The 23714-nt window shown below is 32.3% G+C and overlaps 1 protein-coding gene across 9 annotated transcripts in view; it reads left to right on the forward strand.

Annotated features, from left to right (window-relative positions):
- The window catches only part of LOC113512279 (atrial natriuretic peptide receptor 1), a 369824-nt gene that overhangs the window by 333732 nt on the left and 12378 nt on the right, over positions 1-23714 (forward strand). For all 9 annotated transcript variants that reach the window (XM_052900317.1, XM_052900303.1, XM_052900323.1 and 6 more), the window contains 6 exons: positions 3930-4011; positions 10418-10541; positions 18675-19001; positions 20553-20712; positions 22000-22158; positions 23166-23331. In XM_052900317.1, coding sequence (XP_052756277.1) covers positions 3930-4011; positions 10418-10541; positions 18675-19001; positions 20553-20712; positions 22000-22158; positions 23166-23331 — 1018 coding nt within the window. The remainder of the gene's footprint in view (positions 1-3929; positions 4012-10417; positions 10542-18674; positions 19002-20552; positions 20713-21999; positions 22159-23165; positions 23332-23714) is intronic.

Below are 23714 nucleotides of genomic sequence, written 5' to 3' on the forward strand. Positions count from 1 at the left end.
GTTAGCCCCCATGCGTTGCCATTCCTGAGGACTCAGGTGTTATTCCTCTGTATTATGTAAATTCACTGCCATATCCCGCCCTTCAACAAACCGAAACAGCGATGCCAACACAACTGGTACCGTGAAGGTAGAAACTCAAATGAGACAGAGGTGCCCAAGTAAACTACTTTTGTACAAAGTCTCTCTCTGGTTGTACTTTGGTGGTAGAATAAAACTACAATGTGTTTCCTTTCCTTTTTAATAAACTTCAACAAAGAAGGAGGTTTTAAATTTGATTACATTTTTTATATTTGTTATCTCAGAACTCTGTCATTTATAAACCGATTTGGAAGATTCTTTTTTTGTTAGTAGGAATATACTTTCAGATTATTTATATAAATTTCATAAAATCAGTTCAATAGTTCTACTTTTAAATAGAAATAATTTGATTTTCGACGAATGAAGTCGCTGCTTTTTTGTGGAATAAAATGTACGAGTAGTCATTATCCTTAAGATACAGTAAGAGATGATTAAGGAATCAAACTGTAATAGAAAATTGCAAAAAAAGAAAAAGAAAATTAAAAACAAAGAGGTTGAGTTCGTCACTCCATCTAGTGGGTGGTCGGTCTACACTGCGTTTGCCCATCTATCTTTCTTCCCATCTCATCGGTCTACCATTGCTACTTTGGCTTGCTTATCTAAGCGTAGCAACTACTGTGTATAGATCTACGTTCAGCAATGGGCAGTAAACGGCTTATATGATGATGGTGATGAATGAGCAAAGTGACAATTTAAATCACCTTCTTTCATCATCATCATCATCATATCAGCTTTTATCCGTCCATTGCTGAATATAAGCTCCACCTGGGGGGGTTTTGCCAGTAGTTGCCACGCTTGGTAGGCGGGTTGGCAACCGCAATCAGGCTTTAGAGATATTTCAAAGAGTAACGTTGCTGCCCATCTATCGCCCTCCCTTAGTCGGCTCTTACGACATCGACTGGATAGGAAGGAGTTGGGTTATTGTATGCCGGAACCACACGCCAACACCTTCAAAAACACTTTCTTTAATATAAGGAATTTATCATATAATAAATCCATTTATATAATTTAGGAATCAGAAGGTAAACCTTTAATTGTTTAGAACCAGTATCTCTAAAAATTAAATTTTTTTCTTTGCTTTATGCAGACAATTGTGAAAGATCTTTAAAAACACTTGCATCTCACCGAATGAAAGTAAAAGGTACTAAAATGGATTCCGACGGTAAATATAGTACGAGAAATGGTTATATGTCCGCGATCATTCAGAAAACCGTCCATCATTATTCTACCCACGTACTAATTCATCATTGCGCGAGGTTTTGCTACGACCTTAGATTATATACTTCTAAATGGAGTATTGAGTGCCAGAAAAGGTCAGCCAACCGTTTACTAAAGTGTATTTTTTTTAAAAACGTCAATATGTGTCAGTCTCATATTAATTTAGTCACGATTGTTTAATAGCTGCTTTTTAACCAATTTCAAAATGATGGAAGTTCTCAGTTCGGTTGTATTTTTTTATGTTCATTGCCTTATTTTGCCTTATAACTTTGTTAGTTGTAAACCGATTTGGGAATTTTTTTTTTTATCTGAAACGATATTCCAGTTTGGTCTGGTAGAAATTTTATCAAAATCGGTCCAATAGTTTAATTTTTGAATAAGAACAACTTTTTTTCAGAACGATTTTGTCACAATTGAAGTCGATATTTTTTTTTTTTGTAGGAGACATTCTTTAATTATTTTTGGAAATTAATACTGATAGAAATATTTGGAAATTAAAACTGATACAAATTAAAGATATTAATTTTGTCAGTATCAAAGTAATTTTTTTATTGACTTATTTAATACAAATGTTTACCTAATTATATTATGACAATATAATTAATTAGAATACAATTAATCTTTATTTAAATATGCTCGTTTACAAACTCTTTTAAATCATAATTTTTTTATGATTCTACTGCTGGGTTTGGAATGTTGCTATCTAATGAGAAGAACGTGCAAGAAACTGAACAAATACTCCTTCAAATCTCAAAGTTAACAGTATTCGGCGTGTGTGTCCCGGTATAGAATGAGCCACCCCTTCCTTTCCCGTGAGTAACATAAGAGACGACTAAGGGAGGGCGAGGGATGGGCAACAGCGTTTGTTTCTTAAAAAATCTCAAAAAGTCTAACTGCTGTTGTCAACCCGCTTGCTAAGCGTGGCAACTACTAGCAAAGCTCCCCTTATGAAGAAGGCTTATGTTCAGCAGTAGACAGTTAACGGCTAAAATAAAAACAACAATAATGTACAACAATGTACATAACAATAACATAATAATGTACGTGATTATTTTACTTTTGTATTTGACTCATATTTTACAAACACAACAGCTATTACATTGAGCATTCGCTTGTTTTATGTTTATAGTTGCTCAGTAACATGTTATAGTGGTTGTAAGAAATTCCTTACCTTACACTCGCAATATGAGCCCAGGGGCAAGTTCGTTTCGCCGTAAAATTAACTTTTATTATCTGCTTTATACCGATAATTTGACTTCAGCCCCTTTTCGTGCTCCAATGCATAATGTTGATTTTTTTAAGAAAATAGAATATTATATTATTCTTCAATATTGCGTGGTCATGATTTAAATAGGATTATATTTTCGGGTTAATCATAACGGGTTATTGTGAACTATTATTATAGTATTAATAAAATCTAATAGGTAAAGGTATTATTATTATCTAATTAAGATCATAAATGCAAAAGTTTCTAATGACAGATGAATGGACGGACGTTTGTCACTATTTTACGCATAAATTTTTGAATGGATTAGAATGAAACTTGGTATACAGGTAGGTAATATCCTAACTTAGATAGGATATTTATCATCACATCATGGGCGAAACAATACTTTATTATTATGGTACTGCTGATGTCTATAGGTGACTGTTACCATTTTCCATCAGGTGGACCGTCAGCTTGTTCGCTATTCTATGTTGCATAAAAAAATTTAACACTTTAATTTTTATACCGCTGTAGATTCTTGTAATAAATAAAGACGTGTCAGCGGTTCTTTTGATTTTTTTTTCTTCAAATTTTTTTTATTTAACAATATTCGTACTTATTACTTCAAGTTTAATTTGTTCAATTATACGTATTACCGATGTTATTTATACGTATGTAGTTAAAATTTGTTTTTATTTGTGAAAGCCTGTAATTGGTTTTTTATCTTTACTATTGTTTTTAAAAATAAATTTTATAGCTGTTGGTTTTTATTTAATAAAAATATATATAAAAAAAATAAAAGTAAATAAATAAAAAAATATAATAATCCAAATCGATTTATAGATGTTGTTATGAGATAAAAAAATATAAGTGAATTGAGGACGCTATTTTTTGAAGTCAGTTAAAAATGTCAGTTACTATGCTTATTTGTTTTCATCTGTCTCAGTTATACGAAGTCACGAGTTTAGCTAGTATTACAATAAATCTAACTGTATTTGCAGTGATATATCTATAAATCTATGAAGTACATATTACGTGTAGGTATGAAAAGGCATAAATATTGAGTATTTGGAAATTCCATATATTTCCACTAGGTACCATATAGGCATAAGTCGTAAATGCTTTCCATTCCAACCGCCAATCTGAAAAGGCTCACGTACCTAATGACGACGGTTAGAGGCACATTCAGGAGAAAATATTTCATTTATTGGACACCGTTAATCTTACTAATTAATAATAATAATTAAGATTCTGTACCAGTAAACATATATCATTCATAAGGACAAAAGGCATTTCACCCCCATATCCTGTAATTTCATCATATTTAAGTTTCTATATAAGTCTAAACTTATGACAAATTTTACTCATTTATTGAAGTTGTTGATTTTTGTGAAGTAAAATCTTTAAAGTAGTTCTTTTGTTTCAGCCCTACCAGTTTACGCGATACTGAGTATCGTACTCAGCTCTGTGGTGGTGGTTCTGGCGATTTTATCAGTGTTTATATACAGGTATGTGAAGTGTTTACATTTATGAAAATATTTTTTTATAAATAAATTTTAGTATTGTAGCGTTTTAAATTAAAGATATCATCTCTCTCTCTCTCTCTCTGTGTGTGTGTGTGTGTGTGTGTGTGTGTGTGTATGTGTGTGTGTGTGTGTACACATAGAGAGAGTGAGAGAATATACATATATACTACACATAGGTGTATATGTGTGTGAATGTGTACATATTTGTTCTTGGTTATACTATGTATATCTATCTTTATTTATTCATCTATGTACATTTATATCAAACTTTTTAAAATTTTAATTAGTAATAAAATTTCAAGCAGTTTTTAGCTTGAATTTCATTCTCCATTAGTAAATCTCTAGCTTGAATGGAGAATGAATCTCCGCTAGCAGTTCTTCAGCTAATTCCAGATTAGGTTGCATTTTTAGAGATTATGAAATAAAAATTATGAATTATAATAAATAAATAATTTTTTTATTAAAGTAGTAAATAAAAAAAAATACATGCTTACTTAAGACTTAGAAATGAAGGCTAAATACCTCAATTAATTTTGTATGATTTTGTATATAAAAAATTAATTGTAATAGGTAAACAACCAAAATCCAGTAATTTAATTCATGAAATTTAATAAATTTCACTAAGAACCTTAGTTTAAAGTAATGTTACATAGAGACTTTTTTTTGTAATTGATAAAATGAAAAAATAATTAACCCATTTTAAAAATTCTTTTACCTATAGAAAGCTACATTATCAGCGAATAATTTTGTTTTCCAAAAAATCATGTCAAGTCGAAGCTGGCCACTAGTCGTTTATTAAAAAGAAGTTTTTGTTTGTGATTTGAAGTTACTGTCAGTTTAGTTTTGTTTTGTTCACTTCTTTTGCTCCGTTAGTTTGCTTTGTATATATTTTTTTATAATTATATTATCTTTCTAAAAACACCGCGTTTCCATACCAGCATACATGTGGGCGAAACTTCAAATCACAAACTAAAACTTTTTTTTTAATAAAGTTTAAAAGGAAACCAAAAAAGTACATCATGCACACTATAAGTTTTATTAAATATATTACAAATAAACTATTTTCCAATAGCGGCAACATCAAAAGGGCCAAGAAAATAATTCCCTACAATCTATCACAAACAATTCGTGATTGCATTTTCTCTCCATTATCAGGAAATCTGATTTTTGTTTGTACAAAAATTCTTTTCATATGTTCCACAAATAAAATATATATTTGGCCGCACGTTTTCGCGAATTAGTTTCTGTTAGATCCATGTTGGATGGTGCTCTATTATTTTGTTATCGGAAAAGCAAATGTGTTTAATGTTGCGGAAAAAATTATTGTCGACAATAACTTTTACTGTGAAATAAGTCAATGGAAAGAAAATTTATTTACTAGAAGAAAACAAGAGATTAAGAAAAAAAAACGCAATTCTAAAAATTCTTTTATTTATGTTTTTGTTTATAAATGTGTACAATCTCCCATTTATTGATGCATAAAGTACAGAGACTTTTCTTATACGACAAAGAATGGCAAACAAGCTGCTCATGTGATGGAATGTGGTAACCATCGCCTACAGACATAAAAAGTAGCATGTTATCACAGTATATACTTTGATGATCAAGACAGTTTGGACAGTATTCTAAAAATCATTGGGAAGAAAAATGATTCTCCCTTCCACAATAATTTTATCCAAACATGTCTTTCATCAACGTGGATTAATCATTAAAGGAATACTCCTTAGATACAATACGTACATAGGTATTTTGATGGGGACAAGGAGACAAGACACATTGTTAATAATAAGATCTAATTGCCTGATTGCTGCCAATACATCCTATCAGCTCGACCTCCACCCGATTCTGCCTGGAAACCGTCATAGTTAATACTTGTGCAATTTGTTACGATGGGCGAACTGACCTGCTTTTATCTTCACTTATTATCTCTAACTGGCCCATCAGCGTATACCGATAGTGTAGGTGGACTACCATTCTATTCTCACGCTTTAAAACTTAGGTATTGTCTCTACTAAAATATTTTTTCAAAGTATTTTAATTATTTAAGCATAATTTATTATCACACGAATAATTATTTAATTATAATTATTTAATCATTTATTAATTATTATGAAAATAATTTGTTTATAGCAATGCTTTTTTGTAGAGTAATAAGTTGTATTTTACAAAAAAATCCGACTTCATTTATAGCGAAAACCCATATTTTAAATTAAATTAAATACTCTATCGAATTTGATATTTCCATAAGATTAATCTGTATTCAGAATTCAGAATTCAGATTCTGTCATTCAGAATTTTGTAAATCGGTTTATAACTGATGGTGGCATGAAATAACAAACATAAAAAAAATTATGCAGCTTAGAATGGCAAATAAGCTAACGGCCCACCTTTTGAAAGGTGGTCGCTGGCCCCTTAGACATGAGCAGTACCATAGACATAATACAGTGTACTGTTTCGCTCATTATACCCCCCATGCGTTGCTATTTCTGAGGACTCAGGTGTTATTCCTCTGTACCCTGTAAATACACTGCCATATTCCAGCCTTCAAACCAAAACACATGCAAAACTCAACTGCTTCACGGTAAAAACACGAAAGGGACAGAGGTGCTCAAGCAAACGGTACAAAGTCACCCTCTGGTAACCGAATTGAGAAGCTCCTTCTTTTTGAAGTCGTTTGACTAGGCTCTGAGCAATGATCTATAAATTTGCCTGAACATGTCTCGATTAGAGGTAAAATATATATCGCTAAACGTGCGTGAACGAAATGGCAGTAGGTGATTGATGACTAACATGGAAGGTTGTAGAACTTCTGGTAATAATAATAGTAGTCAGTCTTTGCAGTAATTAATGCAGTAGCGTATGTATTAATGGTAGCGGAATTAAACAAAATAATTCTAAGCAATAAAAATAAGGAATTCCGAAAAACAGCTAGTTCAGAAAAATAGTTAAATTAATGATGATATTTCCTAACTATATAGTTATATAATAATAATAATTTAATAAATATAGTAAATTTATTATACATGACTTTTCTGAAATAGAATATTATTATTTTATGGTATTTTATAATCATATATAGTAGCTACTATATTTTAAGGGGACCCATGCAAATGAGTTTATGTAAGTTATTTGCATGGGTCCCCTTGTTTCACTTGTGTTTCTTCCATCAAACAGCTGTGCATACATGACTGTGTTTTGATTTTAAGGATGTATGAATAAGAAACTAAAATTAAAACGTCCATACACGCAATAAATGGAATAGAATGGTAATACAGGGTTTTCGTGAAAGTGTATTTTAAATTTTCATGATCATTTTAGCCGTTACCTGTCCACTGCTGAACATAATCCCCATAGACTGTCTTAAGGAAAATTATTGTAAATAATGCTGTTCATATATTTTTTCCATGAAAACACCAACCGCTTACCATCAGGAGGGTTATGCTACGGGTATGCTTTTTTGACACCTCAGTGGTATAAAAAAATTTTTTTTTTCCATGAATACACTAATTACCTGACCGTCTACCTAAGATACTGGGGGGAAAGAGTTTTTCAGTAATGGGTTCCACGCGGTTTCCCCTGGAAACCATCGTGATTAATTCTTGTTGCATTCTTCACGATGGACCTTCGACTGGGATGACCTGCCTTCATCCTCACTAATCGCCTATCACTGGTGCCCCGCCAGCGTACACCGATAGCGCGGGCGGAGTAACCATTCTATTTTCAAACTTTAAAATACCTGAGATACTTTATGAGGAATTAAGCTACCGACACATCTGAGGCTCAATCCAAAATACCCAAACTCGACCAAATTCGAAGAATTTCGTTTCTTAAAATTGACCGACTGGGAATCGAACCAGGAATCTTATTTATGCAAAGCAACATACCACAGCACCACGGAGATTATCAATTTTATATATAGAGGTGATGGTTACCACTTTCCATTTTCATAATGATCGAATCCTAGGACAAAATATCTGATCAAATAGAAAATCATGTAAAAAATATTATCACTTGTTTCGTATTTAGAAGGTCACATACCTTCATTCGCTACATTAGTTTTTTTATACTACAATGGTGGCAAACAACACAACTGTGGTCATCCGACAAAACTCCAACAAGTTGAAGGCAAATACGTCTGATTGTGTATACTGGCTGATACATAATTGAGTAATTTCAATACAAGAGAGATGCTAATAGTAATAACTAATATGAATGTTACCAACTTGGTACTATTTGGGTTCAAACTACCCTCCCAAAATTAATTGTATGATTTTTGTTATAATGCATAATTTACAAATATGTGCATTTTGTGTTTAATGACTATATATATATATATATATATATATATATATATATGTATTATAGTCTAATATATATCTATTTTAAATGTTTAGGTCAGTGTATAATACTTGCCAAACGATTTATGGACTAAGATTTATTTATCACTGGAATTTATTATATACTGACCAAAATATGATCATCAAACAACTTTTGAAAATGAAACAATACAGGAGAGAGAAGTTTTATATTTTCTTTTTGAATAGATTTTCGGTTATTGTTAAAATTAATAATTCTTACGAATTTTACTGGCTTTTGCCCACGACATCGTCTGCATGACTAGGTTATGGTCACTGACTAGAGTAGAGTACAAAGTAGCTTATCGTCAGTAAAGTTCTTATCTTGCGTAAGTAATTTTTTGGCAGTTTTGACATTTTGATACCATTCGATAGATAAATATGACGCGCTTTCTTTCATTTCATCAGAAAAGAGCTAGCTATTTATATAAAAAACGTTTAAGAAAAAAGAGCATATTCCTTTTTAAAAGGCCGGCAGCATACCTGCAATGTCTTTGGTGTTGTGGGTGATGCATGCCCGCATGCCCGAGTTGCTGTATATATATATATATATATATATATATATATATATATATATATATATATATATATATATATATATCAGCAGTGTCCCTATATACAACATCTTCAAAGACGTATTGCAGTAGTCAATACGTCGGACAAGTGTGACAATTACTGGCAAAACTCCCCAAGGCTGTTATGATGGTAACCCGTAAATTTGTGCCTGTATTTTATCCTAAAGTTCTTGTTTCCATATGAATTTTATCAGTATTGGTACTGTTGTCATTGCCTTTACCACAGCAATATCCTGCTTATCGTATTATTAAAAATTTGAATTATATAAAAATCTAGCGAGTCGCCTTATTTTTGTTTGTTTTTTTTTTTATAAAATACATTCCATATGACTCTCTGATAATGTAGTTTTTTTTACAAGTATATGAATTTTTAAAATCGGTTAAGTGTTATTGAGTATACCCATTAAAAACAAACATACAAAAAATCAAATCTTTATTCTATATAATGACAGTTAAAATTAGCAGCTGGTCCCGACTTTGTACGATTTTTTGAACATAAAACATAGGCATGTTACTCGCTGATAATGTACCTTCCTGTAAGTGAATAAATTTTTAAAATCTATTAGCAATTTTTTGAGCTTATCCATTACAAACAAAATATTAAATCTTTTGTTTTCACAAAATAAATTTAAATTTATTCTAGTTATTTTTTTTTTCAAATCTAATGTATCTATGAAACATATAACAGTCATCTCTTTTAAATAAATATATAAAATTACTATATCATGATCGAAATAGTTGGTTTTGTCTGTCTGTTTAATGAATAGTATAAAGAAACAATATGACACATTTTTTTCCTCGTGTAAAACTGGAATAAGGAAATAAAGGGCAATTACACCACTATTACATAAGGAAAATTCACAATCAAATCAGATGTAAGGCTATAATAGCCTTAAAAAAATAATAAAATAAAACAATAAAATAAGTATATTTTATGTTATTTAAGTAAACAATTCTCATCACGAAAAAAATATTATGATATAATTAAGTGGTTTTTATTCAATTTATTAGATTTTTTTTTTATATTTAAACCTATCAGCCTTTATTTCCGTTTGTACCCGGTACCGCTACCCCTTTTTTTTCCGTGGGTGTCGTAAGTGGCGACTAAGGGAACTTAATAGTCGATTGATAGGTAGCAGCATTTCTTTTAAAACAACAGCAAAGCCTAACTGCGATTTTTAAGCAATTATACGGAGAAAACAAAAATATATAATAATTAATAATATAAATAAAATGTAACTAGACAACTGGACATTGCATGTATATGAAAGAATATTTAAAAATATTTAAGAAAAATTTAAACGATAGATTTAATAAGAGTAAAAGAAAATAAAAGAAGAAGAAGTAAAAGAAGAGAGTAAAAGAAACCAAAACATATTTGTTCGTGTCTGTCTATATGTTTGTTCTTGCATCATCCAAAAAGTGAGTAGTAAATAACGTGACTATATTTTCCACCAGGCATTACAAGTTGGAAGCGGAGATAGCAATGATGACGTGGCGCGTCAGCTGGACAGACGTGCTGCACCCTAGCGGCAGATTCCGTGGCAGCATGCATTCTCTAGCACGCAGATTCAGTACTGGAGTGAGTATCCTTGAATGTTTGAAATTTTTGCAAAGTAAAGTGACGGAAAGAGATTGTTGATAACTGCGACTAGTGACCACATTGCTAGCATTATTTCCTGTCAAATAAACTTCCCTCTGGACACCATTATGATTAATTATTACTGAATTCTTCATGATGAACGAACTGACTTGCCTTCATCACCTGTCATACATCACTTGTCTTCCATTAGCATATACTGACAGCGCAAGCAGGGTTGCTGTTTAATTATCATTCATCAATAACCTTCATACCTCTTGGTATATATAAAGCTTTTAACGCTCTTATTGCCAACACTAGTTAAATCTCTTTCTTATATTGTGTTTTCTTTTGTATAATCGCAGAGATGATGAAGGTGATGATGATGATGATATATATTTTTTATTAGTTCAATATGTTAAAAAAAAACGACAAATGTAATAAAAAGGTAAAATCTGAAAATATTTTAACATCTACATTAGCGGAATTCACACGCAGTTAAAGAGCAAGTAATATGTAGGTGCGAACATGAAGGTAAAAACTGCTTGAACAAATAAATGCGAAAGTTTGCAATGATCGATGGATGGGTGGATGGATAGATGGATGGATGTTACTCTTTCACGCAAAAAATACTAAACGAATTTGTATTAAGTTTCGTACACGAATAGGTTATCTCTTAACTTAGCACTTACAAAACTTTATATACTGATTCGAGCGAGTGGAGTTGCGGAATATAGCTTACCTACATATTATAGATTATTTACTTACGTATAGATACAAATAATTACACTGTCTAAACAATAACTTAGAGTTTTGTTAAACACTGTTTTAATAAACTGTTTTATAAATTGCTTAGTAAGTTAGTAAGCGCTTGCCAAACTGCCTGCCAAGCGTGGCAACTAATGGTAAAACTCCTCTTATGGAAGACACCTATGTTCAACAGTGGACAGATAATGGCGGATATGATGACCGTATATGTTTGATTTAATTGGTTTGAGACAATTTTCAAAATATTTTTTTTTATACAACTTAGAATGGCAAACAAGCTGACGGCCCACCTGACGGAAAGTGGTAACCGTCGCCTATAGACATGACCAGTACCATAGACATAACAGAGTACACTGTTTCGCCCATGATACCCCCCATACCTATATGGGTATTACACTAACTTTTATCTTTCACATAGCACTGTCATTTGTGCTCCATTAATTAAGAACTATATCTGGAGTGTAGCTTTATATAGATGTAAACCGTGGATACTAACCCAGAAAGGAATAGAAAAACCTAAAGCCTTTATAATGTGGCTCTGCAGAAGGATGGAGAAAATTTGCTCGAAAAATCGAATTAATAATGACAAGGTTCTACTTAGGGTTAAGGAAAAAAGACAAATTATAAAAACTATTGAGGTCAAATGAGAAAAATGTTGGAACACTTGATACGACACGACAACCTTATAAACGTTTTAATAGAAGGTAAGATAGAGGGAAGAAGAAGGGGGAGACAAAGACATAGTTACATCAGGTAGATCAAGGAAAAATTTGGTGTCATACTGTATCAAGAGGTGATGAGACTCGCTACAAACTGTAACTGGCAAGAGCTCCACCGACAAGAATACAGCACTCAAATAGAAATAAATGAATGTATAGCATAATAATTTTCAACTATTCCAATAATCATAGGCATGTAAGTGGAGTGAGCGAATGCCTCTTTTCGTCTGTGTTTAATTGTTCCGAACTGACAGGATGAATATATCTCGTGGTGACGTCACACATCTGTCGTCATATTCGGATGACTGGCATTATACAATGGTTGCTTGCGATTCAATATAGTCCAGTGATTAATCGCCAGTTCACGGTTGGTTTATTAGATTAGTAACAATTGTTTGTAGTCATCACATTTCTAAGATGTAGATTTTGTACTTTAGAAAGTGATTGAGATATAATTATATATATAAACTACTAAACTTTATATTCATTTTAGTTGAAATGTTGCAGTTATGCAACATAGCTCTGTAAAGGGTTAGCCCAATAACTACAGGGGGGAAAGGGATTGTTAGTAATGGGGATTACCAACCGTATTACTAGCAATATACCCCATCAGGTCGACCTCCTCGCGGTTCCCCCTAGAAACCATTGTGATTGATTCATTGTTGAATTTGTCACGATGGGCTAACTGACCTGTTTCATTTTCACTTATCATCCCTCACTGATGCCCCGCCAATATATACCGAAACCGAACTAGAAAAAAAACTACTAAACTAAAATATGAAGCAACAATATAATCAATAATAATTGTCCAAAAATTACAAAATAAACAAATGTCATTAGTAAATCATAGTATACAATACATATTAAAATTGCGTGTTACGTTAAAAGGATTCGAGATCTAATCTTTTAAAATTCATCAATTGACTAGATGCACCTTTCCAACAAAAGAGTATAAAGTTTTATTTTCAAAATTCTCCAATCGTCAACAGTTTTTAATGCATTGGGTAATGTATTATACAATTTAACCGCTTGTGAATTTTGCGCCATGTTTTACTATATTTAGTTTTGGTTGTATATCATTTGGTTGCAACATCTTTTCGTCTAGAAATCATGCGAATATTTCTCTCTTGTCTGGTTTCATTTTCTTGGCAGACGATTTTTAACATAGTCTGTAACCACAATCAATATATATAAACTGGGTACAGTAAGAATGCTATATTTTGAAAAAAAAAAGTCCTACAAGACTGCCACTGCGGAATCCGAGCGATAGTTCTAATCGCTCTTTTTTTGCAACCTGAAAGCCTTTTTCACATTATAATTATAGTTGTTTCCTCACAGTTTAATACTGTATCTAAGTTTATTATACATAAATAGGAGGAAACAATAAAGAGTATCTATCTATCTATCTATTTAAAATTCAGGCATACAAAGTAGCGGGCGAATTGCTAGCAAATAAATAAAAGAACGAAAAGCGCTCGCTCGTTAATACTCGTATTGATAGGGATTATTTCTTTAAGCCCTACCAAATAACAAGATTTCCTTATCGCAGTGTAGTAATTTTTGCTTAACAATAAAAAGTATTTCCCTAGATCCTGCTTCGATTCGAATCCTATAATCGTTCGTTCTTGTAAATTGCTTTTACGCTTACGACAAAATGAAATTTGTAACCTCTTAAATAAAAGGTGTACTTATAATCATTACGTTGAATTCCTTTTGCCTTTTTCCGTGTTTTTTTATTTTTTATTTCTAAATCATTTAGCCATTTCCAATAAATGTTATTCATTTTCATTATTTTAATGAACAAATTTGGAATAAAGCCAAGTTAACGTTATTGTAACAGTTATTAGCGTTTATCCGCCTCGCAATATAGATTAGTTGGAAAGGCTGGAGTATTTATTTATTTAAATAACTTTATTGATCCAAATAAAATATGGTCCAAAAGGCGGACTTAATGTTAGTAGCATTCTGTACCAGTCAACCTTATAGAACGTGGTGTTCTTTTTCGTTGTAAATACTAGATATGTGTCAAATTTCAAGATGATCGTTTACTAGCTGTATCCCGTGTCTTCACTCGTGTGAATCAATATATAAAATATTGTTGTGCAAAGTTAGGATATAACCTACCCGTAGGTATACCTAATTTAATTCAAATCCGTTTTCTTTATACTACTTTGAATGGCAAACAAGCTGACGGCCCACCTGATGGAAATTGGTAACCGTCGCCTATAGACATGAGCAGTACCATGGATATAACAGAGTATACTGTTTCACCCATGATACCCCCCATGCGTTGTCATTCCTGAGGACTCAGGTGTTATTCCTCTGTACCCAATAAATTCACGCCAATTCACGCCGTTCAGTAGCTTTTGCGTGAAAGAGTAACAAATATCCATTTGTCTTGAAGTAGTATGATATACTTAAATATTTTCTCTGTGGCCCCGGCGTAGAATGAGTCACCCTTTTCTTTTCTGTGGGTTTCGTAACAGGCTACTAAGGGAATTTAATGATTAAATGGTGGAATGGGCAGCAGCGTCCCTCTTAAAACATCAACAAAGCCTAATTGCCGCTATCAGGCGGGCGCCTGCCAAGTTTGACCACTACTGGTAAAACCTCCAATATGGGGAGGCCCGTGCTCAACAGCGGACAGTTAACGGCTAGTATAATGATGATCATACTTAATTAAATGAATCTACAGGATTTTTTTATTTTATTATAGTATACTGCAATACTCATTTTAAGATACAGTGACAGAATACAAAATAACATATCAGGAACATATTATAATATAAAAAATAAGTATAACATTATTTAGTATATAAAATGGAAATTTGTAATTGGAATAGGTATATTGTAAATATAATATATTTTAATTAATTTAGACATAAGTTGTTGATTCTATATGTGATAATAAAAATATATAAAAAAAAGTAAATGTTAAAAAAATAAAGGTCAAAATTGGAAAACCAAAAATTACAATATTCATTAGTTTAAACGCTTTCTAGTCTTCAAAATCTTATGAGTAACTCCGATTGTCAAGTAAAATGGTATTGTGTTCGATTTAATTGATTTACGTCGTAAACTAGTTTACACTAGTTTCTTAAATCATGCAACCCATACAATAGCAACAGAGATTTCTTTAGATTTTATTAAAATAACATATTGTAAACATTCTAGTTTTTATGAACGCAGTGAGGGTATACCGGGGTTGCCAGTTGTGATTTTTATTTTTACCCAAATGTTAAATAATTTTCTCCAAATTAATAAGATTTTCTTTATATTTACCCATTCTTAAACGTCTATCGAATTTCATTACGTTATAACAATAATAACAATAATTTATTTATTTGCTGAAAAACACGGTATACAGATGCTAGTAATAATATGTTATGAATATGCTTGTTTAGCCAAAACAATGGCATGCAAAATTTTAGTATTTATAGTATTTTTTTCAAATACGTTTTACCATGAATCACAAAGCAAACGATAAAAAAAAAGCACCGTGCTTCTGCATGTCCCTACGTTCTTGCTTTCTTGTTATATTCCGTTTCGTGCTTTGCTACCTTCATTTATATATTTTATACTGCTATTGAGAGGCTAAGTGCGGAAAACAGAGTCTTTCTTACATACTGCTATACGATTTACAAGTACCAAAATTGCCAAAATATTTACCCCAATTTCTACAAACCCATTTCGATTTTCTCCCAAAATTTCATAAATAGAATATTTTTATTCTAAAATTGCGAAAAAAGTACCCAATCTGGCAACACTGGGGGGATACGTAAAGAGTTCTGTGCCTCTCCACGTAATAAGTGCTATTTATCATGTGAAGTGCTCCGAAGAAAGGGGCCTCTTAATAAAATAAATAAGTATTTAAGAGGCCTCTTCCATCTGTACCTACCGCCCTCTGAAGTAGGTACTTTTTATCATATGAAGCGCACCTATGAAATGGGCCTCTTAATTGCTTAGTACAATTTATACTGTGGTATAATTATTCAGTTAAATTGTACTCATTTATGTTGAATTGTAAACAGTTTTAAAACAATTATGACACATGTATGATTCATGATAATGTAGAGAAAATATATCCGTGAAAAAATTATACCAGCTTCCGGCAGCCAGAAACAATTTTTTTTTATGTACTGTAGTATTTTTTTTGATGCATAATAATGGTATGGTAACCCCACCTGCACTAACGGTATATCCTGGCGGGGCACCAGTGAGGGATGATAGGTGATGATGAAAGCAGGTCAGTTAGCCCATCGTGACGAATTCCACTAGAATTAACCACGAGTTTCCAGGGGGAACCGCGTGGAGGTCGACCTGATAAGGTGTATTGCTACATACATACATACATATCTGTCACGCCTGTCACACATTAGGGTAGGCAGAAACAATGGAATTGCTAGTAATGGGCAAATTAGACCCCATTACTAACAATTCCTTTCCTCCCTGTACTGTAGTATTAAATTTGGCTGTGTGGCCCCGGAATAGAATAGGCCGCCCCTTCCTATCCCGTGAATGTGGTAAAAGCTGACTAAGAGAGGGCAAGGGAAGGTTAGCAGTGTTCCTCTTAAAACACCTCTAAAGTCTGACTGTGGTTACTAATCCGCCTGCCAAGCATGGCAACTACTGTCAAAACCCCCTAAGGGGAAGGCTTATGTTTATCAGTGGCCAGTTAAAGGCTGATATAATGACGATGACGATAATGTAACGACAGTATAGATAATAAAGTATTAAAATATCATTGAAATCTGGCGAAGTCTGTATAATTGAAAAATGCACCTTAAATCCCTCCTAATTAAAATGTAAATATTTTCAGACTTTAATATAAATGGTTTTAATAATAACCTTCTTTTTGTTGGTGTTACTTACCTTCGTCGACATATGTATATTGACCTCATTAGGATGCGCTTTTCCTTTTTTTTACATAACTATAGTGGTAACCGATATAGCCTGAAAGATAAGCAAGCTGAAGTGGCAATTAGCTGGTCATATAGCCCGAAGAACCAACGACCGATGTAGAAGAAAGGTTCTTGAGTAGCGACCTCATATGGGGAAACGCAGTGTAGGATGACCCCCCACTAGATGGAATGACGACCTCAAATGCATTGCAGGTAGTCAATGGATACAGGTGGCTCAGGACTGTTCCTTATGGCGGTCAATGAGGGAGGGATATGTCCAGCAGTAGACAGATACGATGATAATGATGATAACTATGGTGGTAGATAAGCATACGGTTAGTCTAATGGTAAACTATTAGCTTAACAAATTATACTTTTTAATTTTTTTTTTAAACAACGAAATCCATTTTCCATTGCACTAGCGATGCACCAGTGAGCATGAAAATTAGGTTAGTTGGCATATCGTTCAATGGTTAATATTTACATGTTATTTGATGTCGCGAAACATAATGGACATCTTGTAAACTTGATAAATGCCACATCTTATTTACAATGTTTCTGGCAAGTAAATTTCGTTTAATTTCGTTTCGTTTCATTTTATTTAATTTCATGTCATGTTATATCATGCCATGTCATGTCATATTATGTCATGTCATGCCATGCCATGTCATTTCACTTCATCGTGACGAATTCGTCAGGAATTAACCACGATGTTTTATAAGAGGACCACGTGGAAGTTGATCTGACAGCGGTCTACGATCCCATTTCTAACAATATTCTTCCCTCATACGAGGCTGTCATATGTGCGTTGACAGCCCTGAGTTTTATAATTTACGGAATATGATATTATCACAAAATCGGTATATCTCTTTCATCTCGCCGCTAGTCTAGTCTAGCCGACGGACCACTACATGCTACGAGAGTAATTAAATTGTTAATTTAATAGCTCCCGGTAAAGGGCACTCGAACGCCTGAAGGTTCAATCTGCATTGGACGTTTATTATTATAAGAGTTTATGGTAAAATTAGCGGGAACCCTAGCGTTGTCATGACCAGTTGTTAATTGCAATTAAGTGTTTATCTTAATGGAACCGAATGGGTGGAAGAATCATAAAAAAAAAATATTTGTATGAAAAAATGTGTGTAATTAAGTTTACTTGAATAAAAAAATTTTCTCGTTATTGCTAAGTAATAATTATGATGAGACATACATACATACATATATTGGTCATACCTGTCTCCCATTAGGGTAGGCAGAAGCAATGGAACGCCAAATGCTTCGATTCAAGTAGAGGTTTTTCGCTTCCTTTACATTTATCAATTTTTTTATACACGCTTGTTAGTTACAAAACAAACAAACCTCTTTCGCTTCTTCCACAATTATCAATCTTCATACACGCTCGCCGGTTATGGGTACTTTTAATTTGGCCCTTCTTCAGAAAAAGCGTTTCAGGGTAGTGGTGGCGAACATACATTACAACTATCGTGTGATCCCAACAAAGAATGGGCCACCCCTTTCTTTTTCATGGGCATCGTAAGGGGTGATTAAGGGAACTTAATAGCTGTCCCTCTTAAACCATCACCAAAGCTTAACTGCGTTTGCTAACCCTGCCAAACATGGTAGTTCTAGAAAACCCTCCCAATAGGGGGAAACCTATGTTCAGCAATAGACGGTTAATAGTTGATATGATATGATGATGAAATCCACCTATTAATATAAATGTATTCACATTTCTTGTTTTTTTCCAGACTGGTTATTCCGATGAGGCCGCTTCATTGCCGGGCGACAGGCAAGTCTTCGCCCCGTGTGGCTTCTACAAAGGCTGCCGCGTTGCTATTAAGAAAGTGGACAAACAGCGCATAGACCTCACCAGACCACTACTGCTGGAACTGAAGAAAATGAAGGATTTAGAACATGACCATTTGGCCAGGTTTTACGGAGCTTGTGTGGACCCGCCACACTGTTGCCTACTCACAGAGTACTGTCCCAAAGGATCCCTTCAAGATATACTTGAAAATGAAAACATAAAATTAGATTGGATGTTCAAAGTCAGTCTGATGCATGACATTGTGAGGGTAAGGCGCTTATAATTAAATCCACTTTAAGCTTCTTGTTAAGTATTTAACTTGATAATGTACATAGTATTTTGAATAATCTAGTTTAGGATATTACGTGTGTTAATTTAAGTAATGCTAACAAAGTTATTCGCTTTTATATTGAAGTAAAATCGATTATATAATTTATTTTTATTAATGGATTAAATACAATATGAATAGATATATATCAATACTTAAATAATGAATAATAATAACACTTAGAAAAAACGTACCTGTCGTAATAAAATTTAAATGACTGGATAATATTGTAACAAACTCTTAAACTATTTCTAAAGTGAAAAAAGGGTTGTCCTTCTCTCTCCTACTTGCAGTGCCCAACAGGGTCCATAATTAAAGTTGAAATGTTATCTACTAATCACATTATGGAATGCAATAAGAAATAAATAAATAAATATAGCTTGCTAGGATTTTTTGATATTAATTTACTTTAATATTATTAAAGGAATTTTAATAAGTACGAGATTTTAAATTTGTATTTTTTGTGGCAACATTTTGAAATAACTTCTATTTCATTATTAAATTTTAATTATTTATGAAGTCAATAGAATTTGTTCTCATATCAGTTATAAATTAAGTAACTTTATGACCCTTTTATGGAGCAAAAAATTAATTAGATCAAAGAAAAGTCTACTTGTGGACACATGATTTGATTCGTGTCCAAAGTTTTTTTTTATGTGTTAATTATCTCGTAGAATTGTAGACAATTACTATTTATTATCTAATGTATCTACAAACATCTCGTTTTTCATTAAATATTTGTAATTGGATAGTTCCAGTTAGCAATGAAAATTTTTTTTTATTACGAAATTTCTATTTCGAACTAGGTGAGTTTAAAACTAGGTGGGCAGTTATAACGAGGGTGAAGCCTCGGGCCAGAGTTATTAGTAATTTTGTAAAATTTCCAACATGTTTGTGTAATTTGGTATGATAATAGCTTCAGGGCACGTTCCTTGGTAAACCGTATAAATGTGCGTGGGATCAAAATAACTAGACAAATATTGTTTGCAAAATTTTTATATTACACTAGTCAGACTTGTTGGTATTTATTAAACAAGTATATAAACATATATAATTGTCAACATTACCTTTATTACAACAAAGAAAGGATCAAAAGAGATATATTTTCCTGAGCTAGGTTAATATATTGCGGAAAACTATATCACTGATTATTTAAATAGAATTATTTTGTTTAATTCCGCTACCATTAATACATGTGTGACTGCCAACACTTGAAGATCGAACACCACTGTTACTACCAGAAGTTCGATAACTTTCCATATTAGCCATCAATATCCGACTGTGACTTTGTGGTACACAATATTTAATTTTGTACATTTCACATTTTTTTTTATATTTTGTCGATTTTGTTCAATGAAAAGAATATTGGAAACCAATGCAACTAATCGAACGCATGGCAGATTGACACACAAACCTGTACATACATTATACTTTTGCACTTCTTAGAATGCTTATTCTTAAAGGTATACTTTACCATTGATTTTTATACAGGGCATGCATTACCTTCATGGGACGGACATCAGATCTCACGGTGCCCTGAAATCTAGCAACTGCGTTGTAGACTCCCGATTTGTTTTAAAAATCACCGACTTTGGACTCCACGCTTTGAGGAGCTGCGAGAAAGACTCAAGAGCGCATAGCTACTGGACTCGTATGTTTTATTTATTTACTTATTTATTTATTTAACACTTTATTGCACCAACATAACATGATTTGTTATTTTCAATACGATAGTGTATGTCTTATTGCTAAGCAATGACAACCTTTTAGAAAGAATTTAAGTAGGTAGGTGGCGCGTTAAAAAAGATAGATTTTTAAAAAATAATATTTGTGACAGGATAGTCATATACATATACATACATAAATAAACACATACAACCAAACATATACATATATATACATACACATACACATATAAATATATATACATACATATACGTATATACGCATAAATACATACAAATATACCATATTAATACACATATATATAACACATAAAACTGGAAATACGTAGGACTAAGTGATTATAAGGATGATGTAAGTTTTTAAAAATGGGCAACGATTGAGCGCACCGTATAGAGGTAGGGAGTGAGTTCCACAAACGAAACGGAAAAGGATTTGGAGTAGAAAGAGGAAGAATGGGTAGGAAAATGGAGGTTGTCAGTTATAAGGAATAAGAACTCGCTCTCTCAAGAAACATAAAACGTTCTTTTAAATAATGATGTAACTGGATTAAAGAGAATGATAAAGAATGATAATTATAAGAACACTTTGTTTTACTTTATTATTATTAATTAATTTATATCTACGATAGCTATGATGGATGTTTTTAGCAGAGGGAGATTTTTTATAAAAATCGTCTGCTCGCTACTGAATATCCATCAAAGATCTTTAATTAATAATATCTATATTTGACAGGTAGAAAGTGCATTCGATGATGGTTTAGCCAATAAAAATGTAATACAAAAAATCCACAGTTATTAACTCGCCTGCTCAGCATGATTTAATGCTAAGAATGATAATGATAATTATAAAACATTGAATTTATCCATATAAACAAAAATTTACATATAATGTATGTACATCCGCCATCTTTAAAATAATATTTAAATGACAGTGAAAATGTATTACGTGGTTTAGAAAAAGCAAGCCGAAAACAGATATAAAGGGACTTTTTTTATACTAAGTAATAATAGGCCATCCCTTCCTTTCATATGGGTGTCATAAGAGGCGACTAAGAGCGGGCGGGTGATGGGCAGCAGCGTCCATTTCAAAATATATCTAAAACTGCGGTTGCCAATCCGCCTGCCAAGCGTGTCAACTACTGTCAAAACCCCACTTATGGGAGAGACTTATTTACAGTAGTGGACAGTTAAATCATATATGATGATGAAGAATGTTTTTATATGTCTTTTATATGTATTTATATTTAATGTAGGTTTGTTGTGGACATCACCGGAGCTACTCCGTATGTCAGACCCACCGCCTGAAGGTACGCAGAAGGGTGACGTGTATTCCTTTGGAATAATCATGCACGAGATTGTCAACAGACAGGGTGTGTTCTGGTTGGGACCAGGCATTGAAATGTCCCCTAAAGGTTGGTTGTGTAAAGGTCATTTTTAAAGAACATAGCTTAAATTTTAAACTATTATACCTAATAGATTTTTCGTATTTTAACTTGTTTACAAAACATAAATAATACATATGCAAAAATAAGTAAAAAACATGTATATTAGGCAATAATAGTATCAATCCAATGTAGGTAAAGTAGTGTAAAATGGGATGACAGTGTCTGAAAATAGCACTACATTTGATTTATTTAAATAGAAAAGAAAAGTAGACTTATGTAGTATGTAATTACGATTGATTTTAATTATTAAGTACTAAGTTGAAAAAAATCACTTCATTCAGCAGTAGATGTGTCTTTACAGTGATAAAAGAAAATAATAATACACTATTTATATTCAAATTTACAATATTATAGTCAGATTCAATAGATTTCAATTAATAAATACTAAGTTAAAGAAAATCACCTCATTCAGCAGTAGGTGTGTATTTGTTGTAATAAATAAATAATAATAATAATACACTATTAATTTTTAAATTTGTAATATTTTAGTCAGTTTCAATAGAAATCAATTAATAAGTACTAAGTTAAAGAAAATCACCTTCAGCAGTAGGTATTTGTTGGTAGTGGTAAAAGAAAATAATAATACACTATTAATTTTTAAATTTACAATATTATAGTCAGTTTCAATAGATTTCATTTAATAAGTATTAAGTAAAAGGAAATCACCTAATTCAGCTATGGGTGTGTATTTGTAGATATAAATAATAATAATACACTATTAATTTTCAAATTTTGAATATTGTAGAACTATATTTCAATAGAACTTAATGAAAATGTAAATAAACTAATAATTGACTAGACAATAAGGTAGTGTACTTATGTCTAATGAATAGTACAAATCATAATGTATCAATTAATTGAATGTCTTAATTTATTACTAATTTGATTTACACAGTGTTTTTGTGTTGATTTCAATAAAACTCGGTTACCCTTCATTAAATTTTATATCTATATATTATAATTTAATTCCACAGAAATTGTTGACACCGTAATAGGAAGCGGTATTCGACCGAATGTAACCAATCTTCGATCGTGCGAGGCTGACGATGCCGCAGAACTGATGAGGAAGTGTTGGGCTGAGGACCCTGCGGAGCGACCGGACTTTGCTCACCTTAAGATAGCGATCCGACGCCTCAATAAGTAATGTTTATGTACATGTCTGCTCATACTGGTTGTGGAATGCATTCGACTAATTCTGCTATAAAAATGTTTCTTGAAAAATTTATTCCAAATCAATTTTTATTTTGAAATAGATATTTCGATTTACCAGAATAATAGTAGCCTATGTCCTTCTCCATCCCATATAGTACATGTATACCAAATTTCTTTGTGACTAGTTAGGCCATTAAGACGCTAACACGCAACAAACAAACAAACTTACATATTTATTTAAAATGTCAGTAAGAATACGATGAAATCAAAGAGTAAAATACTCTTGATTTGTATATCATTACCGTATATAGGTACTGATCTAAAAATTACTTTTATATAAAACATAAAAAATATAAATATAAAACATAATA

This window comes from Galleria mellonella, unplaced genomic scaffold, assembly GCF_026898425.1.
Source record: "Galleria mellonella isolate WM207_F2 unplaced genomic scaffold, CSIRO_AGI_GalMel_v1 utg1267, whole genome shotgun sequence".
NCBI lineage: Eukaryota > Metazoa > Arthropoda > Insecta > Lepidoptera > Pyralidae > Galleria > Galleria mellonella.